At 47.9% G+C, this 19,472-nt stretch overlaps 1 protein-coding gene and 1 pseudogene across 23 annotated transcripts in view; both read left to right on the top strand.

The window, feature by feature from the left end:
• The window catches only part of Pknox2 (PBX/knotted 1 homeobox 2), a 262,470-nt gene extending 253,255 nt beyond the window's left edge, over positions 1-9,215 (top strand). For 21 of the 23 annotated variants that reach the window (XM_039082146.2, XM_039082131.2, XM_039082142.2 and 18 more), the window contains 3 exons: positions 4,525-4,601; positions 5,414-5,592; positions 7,032-9,215. In XM_039082146.2, coding sequence (XP_038938074.1) covers positions 4,525-4,601; positions 5,414-5,592; positions 7,032-7,267 — 492 coding nt within the window. In that variant the 3' untranslated portion in view covers positions 7,268-9,215. The remainder of the gene's footprint in view (positions 1-4,524; positions 4,602-5,413; positions 5,593-7,031) is intronic. The other 2 variants (NM_001271278.1, NM_001271279.1) reach the window with 1 other exon arrangement.
• A 139-nt stretch (positions 9,216-9,354) lies between these two features.
• On the top strand, positions 9,355-14,862 carry LOC108351674 (60S ribosomal protein L14 pseudogene; annotated as a pseudogene).
• Positions 14,863-19,472: the final 4,610 nt, after the last annotated feature.

Raw genomic sequence — 19,472 nt, 5'->3', positions numbered from 1 at the left:
CTAACTGCACTTGCCTGAGTCAGGCAAGGCCTGCTTGTCTGCTTTCGTGATTGCTTGCTCTGTCATCTCTGAAATCAGGGCACATGTGGCACCACTGTCGTGTTAGATGTGACACCATGTATGGTCATTTCAAAGCTCTGCCCCTACTGGCTACCTCCCTTTGGGTTACAGGTCCTCCTGAACATTGGTATTCCCGTAGAATGAAGGCTCCAAAGCAAGCCATGGTTATAAGAGGGGGAAAGCATGGAAAGTTGGGTAGGCTCCAGACCAGGTCTCGGGGAAGGGAAGTCCAACTCCCTACTGAGTCTGCTGCTAGTTTGGGCTCCACTGATACCCACAGGCTGATGTCCCCCACATCACAGTTCCCTTTGTGACCCAGTCAACCACATGGTGAGATCCACATGGGCTAAAGAGGTGGAAGGGTCATCACAGGGTAACCTGGAATGAAAGAAGTTGCAGAGCTACAAAAACCAGTACTGGATTAGTTTCTTCTGACCAGAGCTCATTCTTCAAACTAAAAGCTACTTCAGTGTCCTTTGAATCCAAGGAAACGAGTGTTGTGGAGGTCTAAAGGGCAGAGTCAACAGAGTTGCAGAGGAGTTTTTTAGATCAGTTTGCAGAGAGAGCCAAACAGCACCTATTTAATGCATGGGCTTCAAGTTCCTTGTCTTGAGTGTTCAACTGAAGGAGTCTAAGAGGCCTCTACTCATCTGTGAGGATATAACACTCTTGTTTTGTCAGCCCATTACATCACTCTGAGGTCCAAAAGTGGGTGCCTTTTTTACTTACAGTTAACCAGAGAAAGCTAAGGACAAAAGATACAGAACGAGTAGCCAAGGCCTAACAGCCACCAGTTCCTCCTCAATGGCTCTTCACCATCAAGCAGCCTTGCCCAGTTGTGAAAGTCTTTAGGCTGGTACTGAGAAGGATCTGGACTTTGCTAGTCAGGGCTATACCTTTTTCAAGGAAGAATCATTCACTCGGAGGGAGCTGTAGCTTGGGCCCTTCCTTTTGGCCTTCAGCAGAGTTCCTCCAGCTGGTGATCATAGGACAGCTTCCAGAGGACAATGCTCATCTCCTAAGATCTCGTCTCACTCCCTCTCTTGTCCTTGGCCTCAAGCCTTTTCCAGTTGTGCTAAAAGTAGCACTGACTCAATTGTGGTCTGTCCAGGAGCCAGGACTATTTTGACTCTGTCCTCGGGAGTCATGTGGTCTGAGGCGTGTACAAGCTGGACTGCTCCCCGGTATTCAGCTGTGGTGCCAGGAATGTTCTAGCCCACACACCTGTTCCCAAAGCTGGGCGACTCATCCAAAACCTCCACCCTGTGACTCCTGAAGTTCTACGCTGGGACGGAGAGGTGGTGGGACCTGTTAGTAGGGGTACTCATAAGGGATCTAAAATCCCATCTGTAGCAGAACCATCAATGAGTGTTGAGCCGTACTCATTCTTCAAGTAAGATGGAAATATGTCGATCTGTGTTTAAGATATGTTGTCCTTCAGTGCCAGAAACAGTGCCTCCTTAGAGACAGGAAGCATCATCCTTTTATAGTAGGTTGGGGGACTTCCCTCTCTGGGGCCCTAACAGGGAAGAGATGCTCATTTGATTTAGTCATGGTGTAAGGCTCCTGCCTTAAAGGCTTATATCCCTTCTGCTGCATTTTTCAATGCCCAGCTGAGGCCCCAACCAAACCAACCACTCTTCTCCTATGACCCGAAGAACCTTGGTATAGTTCAGTAGAGGTCCCCCCTCCCGCCACACCTTTCAGCTGTAAACTCCAAACTTTCAGGTATCTCTGATTTCTAGCACTCAGGAGGCAGCAGACATCCAGCCTGTGTAAGCTGACATCCAATTCTGCTCATCCACACGTCTTTATATCTGTTGAGTTGTATATTCCTTCATGCACCATCATTGGACATGAAGCCCATTCCTATGACTGCTCTGGGAACTACTGAGATAACTTCTAATGTGCTAGAGTTCCTGCCTAAGAGCAGCCCATAGCTTACCGCTGGGTATTGATGCCCCTGGATGAGGAGTGCAACACACTCATTCAGAGGCCTTGATGACCACCTTGACTTAAGGGAGCTGGAAAAGGCCTCCCTGAGGATTTGCCCTGTGACGAAGTTTCAGCAGCACTCAGAAGCATCTGCAGTGGGAAGATTTGGGAAGAGATATCAGGAGTGGGACAGTAATGGAGGACATGGTGACTAAAAGACTGTCATATTTTTTCATCGCGTGGTCAACTCACATACCTGGCAAGTTTCACATTGTGTAGACTGAATTAAGTATGGGTTGAAAATATGTGAAAAAAATTGCACTAAGCCCGTACAGTTTCTTCTTTTCCACATTGTTTTCCCTAAGTAATATGGTATGATGACTGTTTCCACATGTGCTTATCGGAAGTATTGTCAGTAATCCAGAGATGATATTTGGCACCAAGGAGAGTCTGGCCACCATATACCCTCTTCCTCTGAGCCTCCATACTGCTCAGTGCCCAGTTCTGTGCAAGCTGTGTAGGCTGTGTGTAAACAGCGTGCCACATTACAGAATGAGACTGGGTCATCCATAGATATTGCTGTCTATAAGGGTTTTTGAACCAATCCTCCATAGATAACAGGGGGAGATTTTGTTTTGTTAACAGATCTGGCAGCCATAGATAGGGAGGGAGGCTTAGCTCCTTCCTGTAACCCTTATGAAGTAGGGAGGGGAGCATCACCAGGGTCCCTGCCTGTCCACCTCTACCCTCCCTGACATTTCCCCTTATGGCCTCCCTCTGCTCTCTTCCAATTAGCATGAAATTGGCTCCAGTAACACTAGTGTGCATTCCTCCTTGTTAGACTCTTAATATTGCATGAGTCACAGGGTCAGACGCCCTGGTGTGGTGGTCAGGGTCAGAGGTGTGAATTAAAACAACACATGATCCTGATCGCTTTAGTCAAGGGACATGGAGGCCAGCTGGAGAGGCTCCTTTCCTTTGTCACTGCTAACGCCAGCACTTCCAACTGCTCCCTCCGTGAGCTTTAAACATCCTGCCCATGTCACCCCATCCTCGCAGTATGAACTCTTTGCAAGTATTTAATCATTACCTAACTTAATAATGTCTTGTTAACTGCCATGCCCGAGGTCTCGCAGCTAGTCACAATAGAGCTAGCTTGGGAGCCCCAGTCTTTGGGACTTTAAAGAGTGCAAGCATTTCTTGTCTGCAAGCAACACAAGCACAAAGAATGATCCTGGTCTGAGAATGCTAGATGGCTTGGTCCTCTAGGCCCGAGATCTCCAGGTCTCCTCTGCTTCTAGGGTGAATCCTTGGTCCCTTTAGACTCTCATGCCTACTGGATGTCAGGCACTTGTCCCAGAGCCTCAGAAAGCTCTAGAAATAAATTAACTCAGTGTTGTCTGGCTTCACACCCATTGGCCTCAAGACCTTCTTCCTTAGGCTCTCCCTTTCTTTTGTTTTTGATTCCTTGTTGTTTGTTTGTTTGTCTTGGGGGGGGGATGTTTTGAGAGTCTCTTGTAGGCCAGACTGATCACCCTGCTTTCACCTCTGAAGTTGTTATAAAAGCATGAGCCACTGCGCCCAACCATTGTTCCTGTGACTCTGGCCACTACGTATTCCTTTCGGCTAAGATTCCATGGCGCTCATTGCCAAAACCTCAGCATCTCCAACTTCTCCTTCGTTTTCCTCCATCGGTGGTCATTTGTGTATAAAGACAGTGCAGACTCATTCTTTAATGTACACTGTGTCCTCATGAAGTGTAGTTGAGGAGCTGGAGTAAATGTGTAATCAAGGCTAGACCAAAGCATGCAAGACTAAAGGAGATATCTGTACCATACAGCCCTCCTCAAGAGAATGCAGAGCCATAGTCTGAAGAACTGAGTTGGTAGGGCCATCTGAGTGACAGTGTAGCCTCGGCTGCCCTGTAACTCACTCTGCAGAGCAATGCTGAAGTTTAAAGGTGTGTGTGTGTCACTACTGCCTGGCCCACCTCACAGTCTTAGTAAGTTTGAATAAGTGAAATGAAATGTATGGATGCACTTAAAAGGGTTAAAAAGTCCTAAGTCAGTAGTATACCACTGTATATATATCCTGTCTCTCCGAATGCCTAGTATAGATCTAGACACACAGTAGATATAAATAACAATTTAATTTAGATTGTATTAATCCATCCCCCTTCCCCATGCACTGCCTTTTGGTGGCTTTGGGAGGCCATTGTCGATCCTAGCTCTGAGAATGCCTGCCTTCCTGCAGGATCAAGTGAGAGTCAGGGGAAAGTGTCTTGTAATCAATACTGAACTAACTGTAGAATGCACCCTGGTCCCCATTGTGTGGCACTGTGTTGGGGGAGCCTACGGCACATAGGAGCCTCTGTGTATACTCCAGGCACATTGTCCTCAAGAGCAAACATTACCCTTTCCCCGGTTCCAGTCCCCAAACCCTGACTGTGACCATGTGTTGGCTATGAACACCAGGACGATCTGGCCCCTGTGTGCCCACAACTTCTCATTAGCCATTCTCTCCTTTCAGCACCCCTACCCAACCGAAGATGAGAAGAGGCAGATTGCAGCCCAGACAAACCTCACCCTCCTGCAAGTAAACAACTGGTGAGCTGGCATCACCTGCCCACAGCCTCTCAGATCCAGGAGCGCATGCTTGGCAAGGGAGCTCTGAGCAGGGAGAGAAGATAAGAGTGCCCAGATCTACCTCAGCCTCAGCTCCACTGCCAGACCAGTCCTCTTCCCTTGTGAGCTAGGTACAAGGAGCCTAAGTCAGCCTGGCCTGGGCTTCAACTGCAGCTTTGCAGCGCCCTCTGCTGGGACATTGGGTCAAATACATCCATGGAACCGTCATGCATTTAGGGGAAAAAAAAAAACACTGCCAGAGAATCTGGGCTCAGCAGCCTAGTAGGGACAAACCAGAGAGAGGGTCTTGCATCAGATACCAAAGGTACATCCAGCAGTTATCTGGTCTACCCAACTCCATGTGTGCCGAAACCAAAACATTTATTTAGGTAAGCTGGGAAGGAGGAGGGAGATATGCCTTCCTGAACTGACAGGGATGTTGGTGTCCTTGTCTGCTTCTGGCCGGGACGGATGGAAAGGACTAGACCCTAAAGCTAGGCCCTTGTTATAAGTCCAGAAGTTTGTGACCGTGCCCACAGCTCTTCCCTTCTCTGTTCAGCTCTGATAGATCTTGAGTAGGGATTTCTGACAGCTCCTCATACATTCTTCCCATGATCACCGTACCTTGGGTAATTAATTCACAAACTCCTCAGCCAGAGGGCTTTTACCTGTAGACCAGGACAGCCGCCTACAGACATTTGGAGATCAGCTTAAGTGTCACATTTGCTCACCCCCAACACCACCCATGTGACCCAGATTGTGTCTAACCAGGTCTTCACCATCCCCCTGGGCAGGTTCATCAATGCCAGGAGGCGCATCCTGCAGCCCATGCTTGATGCCAGCAACCCAGATCCTGCTCCCAAAGCCAAGAAAATCAAGTCTCAGCACCGGCCCACCCAAAGATTCTGGCCCAATTCCATTGCTGCTGGAGTCCTGCAGCAGCAGGGTGGCACCCCAGGGACGAACCCTGATGGTAAGACCAGGTCTAAGGATGCCCTGAGTTGGGGCTGGTGGGGCTCCTGGAAAGCAAAGATTCAAGAGTGAATGTCTCCTTACCCACCCAGGGTCCTGTCACTTCTTTCCACAGTGCTCTTCCCAGTTTGTTTTTTATAAAGCTTACCAAGAAGGGATGTTCGGTGCACATCTTTGGTTTGTTTTTGTTATTGCTACTGCCTGTGTTTTGTTTTGTTTGAGACAGGATCTCACGTAGTCTGGCCTCAGACGTACTGTATAGCCGAGGCTATTCTCGTGTTCTGACCCTCATGCCTCTGCTCTCCTAGTGCGAGGTTTGCAGGTATGAGTCACAGCATTCAGCGATCATGTAAACTTAAAGCAAGCTCACAAAGGGATGGGAGAGGGTGCTCCTTGGAGTCAGCGGCTGCTCAGAAGAGCCCCTTTCTCCCTGCTCCTCGTGTTCCCACATCTCCCAGTACAGTCAGTATCTACTCAGCTCTTCAAGGGCAAGGCCATCTATAAATACCGAGGCAGGCAGCTGGCTTGTGAACAGAGGCCAAGAGAAGCTTTGTTCTTCCAGATTCCCCATCACACCCTCCATATATGCTCTTCAAAGTGCTGGTTTCCTGGTAAACGATGAATAATTTAATCAGTGAGACATTTCTGAGGTTGGCACATGAAGACCACAGTGTGGGCACGAGGGTGGAGACACCCGTGTGCACACATATCTGCCTGCGTATGGCTGTACACAGGTTTCTCTGTGACATGTCGCCGTCTGTTGAGGTAGAGTAGGACGTTGAGGTGGTGCTGGACAAGTTTGCAGAAGATCCCAGGGCGAGCAAGGCTAACACAGGGTCTGGAACCCATGACTTAGCAGAGGATGAAGATGAAATTAAGGCTCAGTTTCCTCCTCATCAGAATTCGGTTCAGGGCTCCTGCTTTACAGAGTAGTTGTAAATTTTAGTTGATTAATTAATTAGCTGATTGATTGATTGATTGATTTAAAAAGTGCTTCCTGGAGCTGGAGAGATGGCTCAGTGGTTAAGAGCACTAACTGCTCTTCCAGAGGTCCTCAGTTCAATTCCCAGCAACCACATGGTAGCTCACAACCATCTGTAATGGGATCTGACGCCCTCTTCTGGTGTGTCTGAAGACAGCTACAGTGTACTCATATAAATAAAATAAATCTTAAAAAAAAAATGCTTCCTATACTTCTATAGAGATTCCTGGGTGTGTAGTAACCTGGAGTGTTGCTGCCTGAGATGGTGCAGAAGAGGTTAAACAATGGAGAGATGGAAAGCTTCGTGCCAGTGAATTGTCTCACTCAGGGTCTGGTGCTCTTACTAACGAGGGGCCCACCATCGCCCGAGCCAGCCCATCCACCCTGTCCATCACTAAGGTGGCTGGGCCCAAGCACCAGCCCTTGCCTCGTCCTAACCTTTGTCCTCTCCCATGCAGGTTCCATCAACTTGGACAACCTGCAGTCCCTGTCCTCAGACAATGCCACCATGGCCATGCAGCAGGCAATGATGGCTGCCCATGATGACTCCTTGGATGGGACAGAAGAAGAGGATGAAGATGATATGGAGGAGGAGGAAGAGGAGGAGGAGGAGCTGGAGGAGGAGGAGGCTGATGAGCTACAGACAACAAATGTCAGCGACCTGGGCTTGGAACACAGTGACTCCCTGGAGTAGTCAGGCAGCCCAGATGGCATTGGTCACCGGGCAGGAAAGGAGTGTCATCAGGAGGGTTCAGGGTGGGGGGAAGGGAATATGGGCAGGCAGCATTAAGAAAGTTGGGCCCTAGCTTCCCCGGAATCATAGCTTGAAGAAATGCAGAGACACCCTGTTCCTTTCCAACCACCAAGCTTCAGTGAAAACCTAGTCCCAGACCCTCAGACTGCAGTGCACTCCATTGCCGGGGGCCAGTCAAACAGCCTGTGAAGAAAGACAGCTTGAGATCTGGACTCACCACAAACCGGAGGACAGATGACACCCGTGGCTCCACACGGAAAAGGACTTGAGTTGTTTACAAGCCCTGCCCTGTGAGGTGGACAGGCGCTATTTGCAGAGTGGACCTTTGCTAAGGGGCAGACTTGGGAGGGAAGGATGAGAGAGAAGGGGTCTAACATTTTCCCCCAGGAGAATCTGAGCTCCCTTGAAAGACACTCATGGACAGGAGGGAGCCTAAATGCATAACCAGTGGCCAGAGGAGTAGGAGGGCCTGAGACAACACCACACACTGCCTATCAGAGTGAGACATGGATGGCACAGGGCTCCAACTTGCCCTGCCGGGGCCCTGTCTCTTAGCACAGTGGCCATGGACTAAGGAGAGGGGGAAGGAAACCAAAGAGACTCCTTCTTCCTCTCTCTCGGAAATATATTGTCGGTGGGTCCACCCTGAAGAGGTTAAAAGCAACTCTCCATCTGGGTCAGCTCTAGGACCAAGCAGGCGGCAGAACCTGGATCGGGAGCCATATTAAGATGACTCTGGGGATCGCAGCAGTCCCTAAGTGATCACATCACAGCTCCTGTAACAGTAGGACATGATATCTTATGAGATGCTCCTACCCTCAGTGGAGTTCTTCAGAAACCCAGCCTCCTCCATAAGCCTTGAGAGAGGTGGGGCCAGGGATTCTTTTCACTCCGCAGGTCTCCGTGCAACCCTCTGCTCCCAAGCTGGCACTACCAGCTTCTGGCCGCCTCCTTCATTCTATTCTCCAGAGAAGGCAGAAGAAACAGTGGAAAGCATTATCCCAATGGGAAGCCAGGGTCTGAAGAAGGTGCTACTGCTCTTCCCTTCGGTACCCAACATGGCAGAGGATATAGCGCACAGCTAATCTGTACACGCCATTGTGCTTGGCGCTGGAGGAACTGGGGCAGCCTGGGAGGAAGCTTCCTACCATCTGCCCTCATACACACCCTCCAAGCCCAGCATGGAGGATCCAGGATTGGCATCTGCTGCTCCTGTCCCCTCCCACCCTATGGCTGTGAAAGACAGGACTGACCACACGTGTGTTTTCCATTGGGTTTAATGTGACGGATGTGCAGTTTCATTTGTAAATGTGCATTGGCCATCTCCTTCAGTGCTGGGATGTGAACGGCTATCTGGCTCAACCAGAGGGGACCCTTGGGACCTTCTGAGCCTTCTCCTCCTCTACCTGGTTGGGTGGAGCAAAAGGATAGTCACTTTTCTGAGGTCTCCCGGAAATGAATGTATTTCTCCCCCAAAAGAGCTGATATTTAATGTTTTACTAGGGATTTTTGAGAAACAAATAACCTTATTTATAATCTGGGTGATCCAATCATTTTTTTACTCCCCTTTGATGCCATACCTAGAGGAAAGGCAGGCTTTTTGGCGTGAGACTTTTGCAACCTGCAGTGGGATAACACATTTCCTCTTCTGGTTCATTTTTCTTGTTAAAATGCATACATCCACACATAAACCCTTCCACTCAGCACCGTGACAAGCTCCCTACTCAGCACGGACGTGTGTGCATACGTGCACATGGATACACATGCCTTCATCTCCCTCCCAGCCCCTTTCACCTGCCCCATGTTATGCAACCTCCTTCTGATGTATCCACCAAACCAGTACTGAATGTGGCCGCGGATTTCCAGTAAACCTTGTCACCTACCGAAATACTGGTGCACATCTCTCTTCTTGTGACTGCCTTAGAAGTCCCTTATGACTTCAGTGGGACCCTGGGTCAGACAGAAACTGGAGGCCCAGTATCCGCCCCACTGAAATGACCACCCTCAGAAAGGGACAAAGTAGAGGGCTTTTGGAGTGACTTTTGTTAGCCTGTCTAGAGGGAAGGATGGTCCACTTTGATGCATCTGCCTTTTGTGTGTCTAAGAGCATAGCGAGGACAGAGAAAGCTCTGTACTGCCCTCTCCTGACAGCTCTCTGCACTGCAGGTGAGAGCTCACTTCCTCAGTCCTCCTCTCATCCAAGCTGATGCTGACAGGGCCTGCACTTCTCTCTCATATGCCTACCGTCCTTTCTCCCACTGGTGGTAAATGCTGAAACCTGAAAAGAGGCATAGTCTGGGCTGCAGCTTTAGCCCTGATACTATGTCCAGGGCAGGGTCTGTCCCAGAATCTCAGAGGTCATCTCCACACCCCACAGAGTCAGGCCAACGATGCTGAAGGGGTCAGAAAGGTCAAAGATTCACAAGATAACCACAAGCCCATTACAACCTCACCTCCCAAAATTGGGAATATGAAGAAGCTGAGCATTGTAGACTACATACGCTGTCCTAACCCTCTGAAGATGCAGGCAGGGGGATCAGAAGTTAAAGGCCATCCTGGTCGTATCACCAGTTAGACATAGCCTGGAATATGTGAGACCTGTTTCAAAAAATAAAACACGTAAACAGAGAGGATTCGGGCAGACTTCATTATCATTTCAGACAGAGGTTTCGCACACACACACACACACACACACACACACACACACACACACACACGTTCAAAAGGACTGAAGATAAATGGCCAGCAGTTAGAGTATTTGCTGCCCTCCCAGGGAAGACCCAAGTTCAGTTTTCAGCACTAACTCCAGTCAGAATACATTTCTCTGGCCTCTGTAGGTACCAGGCAAGCACATTGTATACGTAACATGCATGTGGACATTCACACATACAAATAAAATAAGAAAATTATGTATGTATAAGCCAAGAAAAATTCCATGACCAAACTAACCTGGATACTGTTAGCTGAAATATCAACCAATTTAGCCCAACATTCTTAGCTAAATAAACCATACATTGTGTGCGATGCATATCAGTATAGTCAAGGCTGGGGAAAGTCCTGCAGGAAAGAACCTGTTTAACTATTTAGTTGCTCCTTTTATTCATTTGCTACGGATTCTGCAGAACACACAGGAAATATGGCCCAAAGGAATTAGACTAACATGGTTCTCCTCCCGAAAGGTTTTCCACCCGGGGTTGCCACCGTTTCAACCATGCTGCCAACTAAAAGGGGGTTTGTGGTTTGGGTGGCTGTGTTCTCAGGAGGCAGCAAGTGATTTGTCTGGATAATCCAGAAGCTACCCAAACCAAAGAGCCATTCCCTGTGGTAATGACAGAAAGGGGACACTGAGGTGGGGTAGGGTGAATTTCCTTGGGTCAAAACTAAACTCTGACATTAGAGTCCAAGAAACTGTTCAGTCTAGCTCTGCCCTTGACTCCCAGCCCATCAGGAAGGCCCTTTCAGGCTTGTAAATCCTGCTGAAGACTTAAACATCCTTGACCCAGAAGCCCCTCTACTGATTTACATAGGCAATGACTGGCAGGCTGCAACCTGCTCAATCTTGATCCTAATGAGCTCTCTGTTGTTCCAGTACACACCTGTCAAACCCCCTCTCTGCCCTGGACTCTGCTCCACACACCAGGAATTAATTCAACCATGGGCAATGAAGCCCTTCCAGGGAGCTTGCATTCTAAGACTGGCTTAGAGCACAATCTGGTCATTCTGGGACATTGGTCTCTAACTTTATCACTCAGAATTGCCAACAAGAGCTGCTCAGGTCAAGTGTTGTTTGCTCCAATCAGTTGCTTTTGAGATTTTTGCACAAACGTAAGACGGAAGACTGAACATCTAAACAGATCAGATTCCTGGTTGCTCCTAAAAGTCAGGCAATTTGGGACCTACATTCCTGCGTGACTATGATTGGGGCACCTGAATAACTGCCGCCCTGAGGTTCAGTCGCAAAGTTATGTAGGTAGCCCACCTCTGAGGCTCAGTGAGCTGTGATTATGCTGAAACCGTCCTTTCGTAGTTGGCTGTTATGCATTTTCTCTTTTCTCTATGATGTTTAGTTGGGTTAGTGTGTTTTGAGTGGTTTGGTTTGGTTTGGTTTGGTTTGGTGGTATGGGGGCTTGAACCTAGGGGCTTAAAATGCTAGGCAAATGTCCTATCACTAAGCAATCTCCCACTTCTCTCTCTCTCTCTCTCTCTCTCTCTCTCTCTCTCTCTCTCTCTCTCTCTGTGTGTGTGTGTGTGTGTGTGTGTGTGTGTGTGTGTGTGAGAGAGAGAGAGAGAGAGAGAGAGAGAGAGAGAGAGAGAGAGCTATATCCCATTTTTTTTCCTGTGTGTCTATGTTTCAGTTTTGTCTTTCTCGGTCTCACTAAGGTTCCCAGGCTGGCTCTGAATTTGTTCTCCAGCACAGATATGCCTTGGCTTTGTGATCCCCTTGCCTCATCATTCCAAGGAGCTGGAATCACAGGGCTATCCCAATAAGTTTGTTTCATTTTATTGGGGGGGGGGGCGTATTTCTTGCTATACAGCACAGGCTGGATTGGCACCAGTTATGTATTCCAGGCTAGCCCTAAACTCACCTTTAATTCTTCATCCTCCTATCTTAGGCTCTGGTGAGGGATTTCAGGGGCCGCACCACTGTGCAAAGCTAAACAGATATTTTATAAGAAAGGAAGTGTTCCTTTAAACTCATTTCCCAATCAAAAACTAGAAAGCAAGATGGTCCAACAGGACTCTGCCTTGGAAACAAAATATATCAGCGGAAATGCAGGTGGCCCTTTTCTTGTACCTTATACATACATCACACCTGCACACCTTCACTCCTGGGTCCCATCTGCCACTCTGGCCTTCATGAGTAATCATGAACTTTGGGAGAACAAGAACTCCCATGGCCAGTGTTTCCTCAAGAACGTTGCTCATAGAAAATAGACTTCAGGGGCCCTTGGGCTGACTCAGCGGGTAAAGGAACTTACCGCTAAGCCTGACCATCTGAGTTCAGTTCCTGGGGCTCACATGGTGAGAAGTGAGAACTGAGACCTTCAAGTTGGCCTTTGACCTTCACACACATGCTATGGCATATGTGACTCTGACACAGATAAATAAAATACTTAAAAAACCAAAACAGACCAGAGCTGGGCACGTGCACACACCTGTAATCCAGGGACCTAGGAGATGATAGGGGCAGAAGGATGGAAGCGTTGGACCCCAGTTTGGGCTACATAAAGAGACCCCCACCTGAGGAGGGTAAAGGAAGGGGAGAAAGGGGAAGGGGAAGGAGGGGAGGAGTCCAGCTGCTCTTTCCAGTTCCTTCCTGCATAACTTCCTTCTTTCCATTTAGACTCCAACCTCAAAGCCAAGTATCCATTCATTAAGCTTTCATAGGTGCCCACCATGTACGGCATCCCCCTGGGGTCAAAGGAAAATTCTGCTTTGCAGGACATCCGTGGTCAGGGGTTAAGTACCAAGGCCAGTAGACAGTGCTGCTTGTATCGTGCCGTGTGCTGCTTGGCATCTTATTTCTAGCCCGCAAACAAGGCAAGTTTTATTACACCGCCTTCAAGTGTGCCTTCTACTTTTACATTTCTCAGCCTCTCTCTGGGCCGATCTCATTTAGGCCCCTTTGCAAATTAAATGCATCTCATTAAACTGAACCCATTTAGGACAATGCCCTTCAGGTGTGTGCATCTTCGTACATCTTTCATCTTAAGACAAGTGCGTGATTTATTTTCATCTCATTAAACTCTTTAAAATTATGTGCATCTCATTACACAGCATACCGAGATGACTTATTTCAGGTGTAGACATTACACCCAGCATTACCAGACAGGAATATGATTTTTTTTTGTTTCATTACAAGCCTTACAATTTATGTACATCTCATTACAATCAGCCATTTAAGACAATTCCCTTCAGTTGTATGAATCTCATTATACCTTTTCATTTTCTGATATTTTTTTGTGTGTTATTTATTCAGAAGACACTTCAGGTGTGTATGTACCACTTCTTTGTCCCGCCTCCACCCACCCCCCTCCCCCAGGTTGTTTTCTTTATGTGAGCACAGTGTTGCTCTCCTCGGACATACCAGAAGGGGGCACCAGATCCCATTACAGATGGTTGTGAGCCACCATGTGGTTGCTGGGAATTGAACTCATGACCTCTAGAAGAGCATTCAGTGCTCTTAACGGCTGAGCCATCTCTCCAGCCTGTGTATGTACCTCTTCTTCACCTGTTTATTCATGAGCATTTCTGGATGGTTTGCATAGTTGCACTGTAAAATGTTTATTCTATCAAACTTCTTGAAGGCCAGATACACCATCTTGGGGGCCTTATATGCTGGCACCGACAGACTGACTTCTCTGGGTTTAGTCAGGGCTCTGCCAACAATTTCCCTTATTGTAGAGGTACCATCAGAACCAACTGCCTGGGGCCCTCTCCCTTCTCGCTGAGTGCCGCCAACATGGTATTCAGGCGTTTCATGGAGGTTGGCCGGGTGGCTTACCTTCTTTGGGCCCTATGCTGGAAAGCTGGTCGCAGTTGTAGATGTTATTGATCAGAACTGGGCTTTAGTGGATGGACCCTGCACTCGGGTGAGGAGACCATACCTTTCAAATGCCTGCAGCTCACTGACTTCATCCTCCAATTCCCACACAGTGCCCGCCAGAAGTATGGACTAAAGGCTTGGGAGAAGGCAGTTATCAATGCAAAATGGGCAGCCACAAGATGGGCCAAGAAAATTCATGCCAGAGAAAGGAAAGCCAAGATGACAGATCTTGATAGGTTCAAAGTCATGAAGGAAATGAGGAACAGAATAATCAAGACTGAAGTAAAGAAACTTCAAAAAGCTGCTACCCTGAAAGCTTCTCCCAAAAAAGCAGCTGTTGCTAAAGCTGCCATTGCAGCAGCAGCAGCAGCTGCGAAAACTAAGGTCACAGCCAAGAAGGTGACAAGACCAGGCAAGGAGGTTGCAGGCCAGAAGGCTCCTGTTAAAGATTAGAAGGGTCAGAAGGTTCCAGCCCAGAAACTACCTGCTCCAAAGGCAGTTGGCAGGAAACCATGAGGCTACACAAAGAATAAAGGTTCTTTTGGATGGAAGAAAACAAACAAACAAACAAACAAACAAACAACCCAACCACCTGGTTGGAGAGATGGCTCAGTGGTTAAGAGCACTGACTGCTCTTCCAAAGGTCCTGAGTTCAAATCCCAGCAACCACATGGTGGTTCATAACCATCTGTAATGTAGTCTGATGCCCTCTTCTGGTGTGTCTGAAGACAACTACCGTGTATTTATATACATAAAATGAATAAATCTTTAAACAAAAAACAACAACAACCAAAAAAAAAATAAAAAAACAAACCCCAAAACAACTGCCCTTGTTTGCACATTGAGGAGGTAGAAAGTGTATATATGTCCCCTTTGGTTGCAGCACTGTAGATGATGGCTCAACAGTTCTCTTCTCCTCCTGAAGAAGCAGCACAGAGACTCATGCCACCTGAGGAATTAGATAAGTATTAAAACTCAGTTCCCAACATCTAGAGGACTACATACTTCTGCTTCATCTATCCATCCTCCATCTATCCATCCTCCATCTATCCATCCTCCATCCATCCATCCACCCATCCATCTGTCCTCCATCCAATTACTGGGAATGGAACCTGGGCTCTGATCTCTAAGAAGTGCTCTAACACTGAGCATCCTTTAGACTGAAGAGTGTGTAGCCACACCTTTTGGGAGGAGGTGAAATACCTTTGCTGGCTCTCCCCATGCCGAGTAGTTTTTGATACCTCTCTCCCAACCCTCTCCTGGAGCTTCTCAGCTGGAATGCACCTTAGAATTGCCCAGCAGGAGTTTTAGAGTCTGAACCAGTAGGTACATTTTGAACAGCACCTCTGAAAGTCTCAACTTCTTAACTTGATTCACAAAAGAATCTGCAGTCACTTGGTGCAGAAAATGTTGGATGCTCTCAGCGTTGTCCTACCAAGCTTGTATTTGCAACTCAGCAAGAGTCAGAGTGAACAAAACTCCCAGACAGAGACATGCGAACCAGTGCACCCACTCACCCATGGCACATAGGAGTCTCAGGTTTGCACACTAAGAATGGTCTCTCCACCCACTCACTGTCCACTGCCTTCTGGGGCCAAGATTGCCAAATCACTACACAGAGATTACATATTCCTCCAGTCTCCATCCCAGACAGAGCTGAGGCAGGAGCGGTTAAGTGTGCAGGTACAGAAATGTTGCCCAACTCTGGGGCTCACCTACTACAGGAAGTGCTCCCCTGCAGGAAGTCTGTGCTGCTTCTGGTTGTCTTGAATTCATCCCCAGGTTCCAGCTGCTCCACCCAATGCTGACACTGAATCCTAACCCAGGCAGCAGCTTTGAGTGACTCTGGGCAGCTTTGCCTGTTTCCTTCTCTGTCACTCCACCTGTCTCTTTGCCAGTGAAAATAGAACGTAGTCTCTAAGCTCAAAATAACTCACTGACTTGACACCTTTCCTTTTCTACCACTTCTTGGGGTGAACCTGCTAAGGAATCAGAATATACCCTCCTCCTGACTGCTGTTTCACCTCCTCTTCTCCAAGCCTGGGGGTCCTGGAGTTCTACAATCAGCCTCAGACCTCCCTGGCCTCTCACCAAGCAGGATTTATTATGGATAGATAGTTGCTCAAACCTGTAATCCCAGCACTTAGGAGACTGAGGCAGGAGGATCAGTAATTCAATGCCAGCCTTTGTTACATAGAAAGCTTAAGGTTAGCCTGGACTACATTAAGGTTAGACTGGACTACACGAGACCATATCTCAACAAACAAACAAACCAAAAACCACATAGGCAACGAGATTCTGAGAATTCAAGACCAGTCTCCTCTACATAACATGTTCCAGGTCAGCCAGAGCTACATAGAAATTAGTTTTTAGGTTAGAAGTGTGACCCAGTGGAGGAGCGAATGTTTAGCATGAGTGAGACGCTGGGCTCAATCCCAGCACTAAAAGTGAAAATTATTTAACTCAGCATGTAGTACAGAGAATATTTGAGTCCAAGGTCAAACCCACACTCCCTTTATGAGATAGTCTACCTCCCTAAACCTTGACTTGGCCAGAGCCAGCCTTCAGGGTTGAAGCCTTTCATCTCTGAAGACCTAGGAGGCGTTTGCCTCCCTGAACATGCCCTCACCTGTTCCCCACAGTGGCCCTTGGATGAGACAGCGCTCAGAGATGTTAGTTGCAGCCTCTGTCTGCCTTCCTACAGCATTCTCCCTCTGGGAGGCAGCAAGACAGAACTCATGTTCACTGAACATAGGAAACTGCTTTCCACAGATCTCTGCTGAGTGCTAGGGGTAGTTGGGAGTGGGATTCAGGAAGCTGATCGTGGAAGGACAAGCTGCCTGGAATGGAGGAGTAGGCTAGAGCCCTTTGCTGATGGTAGCACTGATGAAGTTTAAGACCTGTGTGTGTTGAGTTGAAGTGATGTGCAGGGACAGACAAGACTTCTCCCCTGACCTATGTAGAAAGCTAACTGCTCTTCCCCTCGCTTGGAGATCAAGGTCCGATACTTAGGCTTTTTTTGCACTGTCCCTGGGCACAAGGACACAATCAGACTGGAAGATGGGGAGAGAGCAAACCTCTGGGAGCTTTTGGACAAGCTGGCATAGGACAGGTGCTCACACAGAAAGGGGAGTCAACTGACAGCCGAGACTGGCCCAGTATCCCAGGGCACTGTCAGACCCAGCAACACTGGTGGTGGAGGATAATAAAATGATTATGTTCAAGGGAAAGAGGGGACAAAGGATGAAGTGGAAATATGTGCTGGACTGGAATGCAAACACCTGGCTCCTCACTTCTTGCAACATATGATTCGATTTCCTGTTCTGGGACATGTTGGGGCAGGGACAGTGGGGGAGGAGAAGGGGAGGACAGAGAGGAGAGAGGATGGAGAGAGAGAGAGAGAGAGAGAGAGAGAGAGAGAGAGAGAGGAGAAGAGAAGAGAAGTGCTCGCTCATGTCCCTGGGGTTTTTTCAGACAAAGCTATTATCGGAATGCCAACCTGCTCCTGCCTGGCCAATTTGCATATTCCACGCTGAGCTCTTGGAAGCAGGATGAATATGCATGAGGGCTTGGGTAGAAAGTGAGGCTGCTAGGCTGTGGGCTAAGGTGGCTCATTGTTCTGTTCTTTAGAAGCAAGGCTTTAAAAAGCCAAGCACCTCCCTGGTCAGCAGAATGGCCTGTGCTTCCCCCTCCCAAGGGATAGAAGAGAGCAGACCCCAAGCTCAGACTGAAATCCAAAGGATGATGATTCTCTAAGCCTCACAAAGAAATACATAATCAGGCGCCATCAAGAATGGGAGTGTCTCTTCTCTAAAAGTAGCATATAATTACTCCCCTCTCATGAATGCTAATCTTGGAGGCTGTCTCAAGGATGAGAGTCACCTCTCCTGGCTTCCGGGAAATGAGGCTCCTCTCCCTATTTCTTGCTTTCTGAACAGGAAAAACCATGCCCCAGCTTTCAACCTCTACATAGATCCTATAATGTTCTATGTGATCAGGCTATGGCAGGAGAGCCAAGGATAGGATTGGTGTTCAACAGCGCCGCCAAGACGGTTTCAGTCAAGTACTTGAAGCTGTAAGTTATAATGCATCTTAAGGCAACTGCTGTGCTAAGGGTATAGATCGGTTGGAAGAGCATGCCTTTCTTAGAAAGCCCCTGGTTTGATGCTAAACATACACAAACCTTACAGTAGAGGACCATGCCTACTCATTGACAGTCTACAGCACTCTATGACCACTGACTGAACATGGTTCTACTTCAGATGTTGTAGTGTGAGAGTAAAACTCCTGTAATTTCACGGAAAATTCCAATTCGTCCCATGAAACTTAAGACCAACAAAACACTTGCCGTGACTGTCTCCCATCCTAAAACAGATAGAGAAGGTTGGAGAAATGCCCATCCCACCCCACCCCCATCATGCACTTCCACTCCACATAATTAAAGGCTGGCCTCCAGCACCATAATGACTTTTCTTCCTGGGACACGATCAGACTAGATTTAGAAAAGTCTTTTAATAGAAACTCACTTGAATTCAGGAACCTTCCCACAGCCTGACCACTAACCTACCTAGGACAGGTCCTCATAGGTGGGACTTTCTACTGCTGATTGACTGTTGAAAACCTGAACTTGGTGTGGGCTTTGTGACGAAGTTTGATGGGCCCTGAAATGCAGCTCACCATTCGGGCTTCCCCTCCAGCCCACTTTGTTATGGTGCTCTAGAACGTTGAACGGAGGAGAAGCCCAAGAAGAGCATTGGTTTCACCTGTTAACACTGTTTGAGCCTTCCTTGGGTTCAGGCTCCATTCAGAGCTCTAGGCACCTTGAAGAATTAAAGCAAAGTTTTCCCCATACTTGATGCGAACACCAGCTATGGGGAGGGCTGGGGATTTTGTCTCTCTTCTAGATGTGGTCAGTACAGCTGAACACCCAACCTTGACTCATGGGGACAGAGGGAAGGAAGGGCAGGTAGTACAAAATCTTGATGGATGGCTTTCACATTCCCTCTCAGAAAAGGTGAAGAAAACCCAGGCAGCCTTCTCCCCCTTTCCCTGATAACCTCCTCCTGCTATAAGAGGGTCCCAGACACTTGAGGTTTATTTTTAACCACCACTGGCTTTGATTGCTTCAGACACCTGCTGGCAGGATAAATTGGGGAAAAAGAAGTGGCTGACCTAGATCTGATAAACCCAAGGCAGGAAGAAAAGCGGAGGGTGGGGTGGGGAGGGGGGTCCACTAGTTTTCCTTTTGCTGAAACCGATGAAAAACCTGATAACGGGCAAAATGTTAAACTTCCCAAGGATCTCGTGCCACCAGCTATCTTTGGCATCTGTAGCCTTAGGACTGATGAGACCCGCCCTGTCTGTCTTCACTGTCACTGTTGTTCTGCCCCCAAAGCATCATTGAACATCTACTGGGGTGAGACCTACGTGTCAGCCCACCTCTGCTATGTATGTCCTAAGTAGCCTCAGGCAAGTTACTGAACATCTGGGCTTCTAGGTTCTCTCCCCTGAAAAACCCAGAAGGTATGAATCTATATAAATATATATAAATATATAAAAATAAATAATATAAATATATAATATATATAAATATATATA

Source organism: Rattus norvegicus, chromosome 8 (assembly GCF_036323735.1).
Source record: "Rattus norvegicus strain BN/NHsdMcwi chromosome 8, GRCr8, whole genome shotgun sequence".
NCBI classification, from domain to species: Eukaryota; Metazoa; Chordata; class Mammalia; order Rodentia; family Muridae; genus Rattus; species Rattus norvegicus.
The sequence above is the reverse complement of the archived record's forward strand: the minus strand, read 5'-3'. Positions and strand labels throughout refer to the sequence as shown.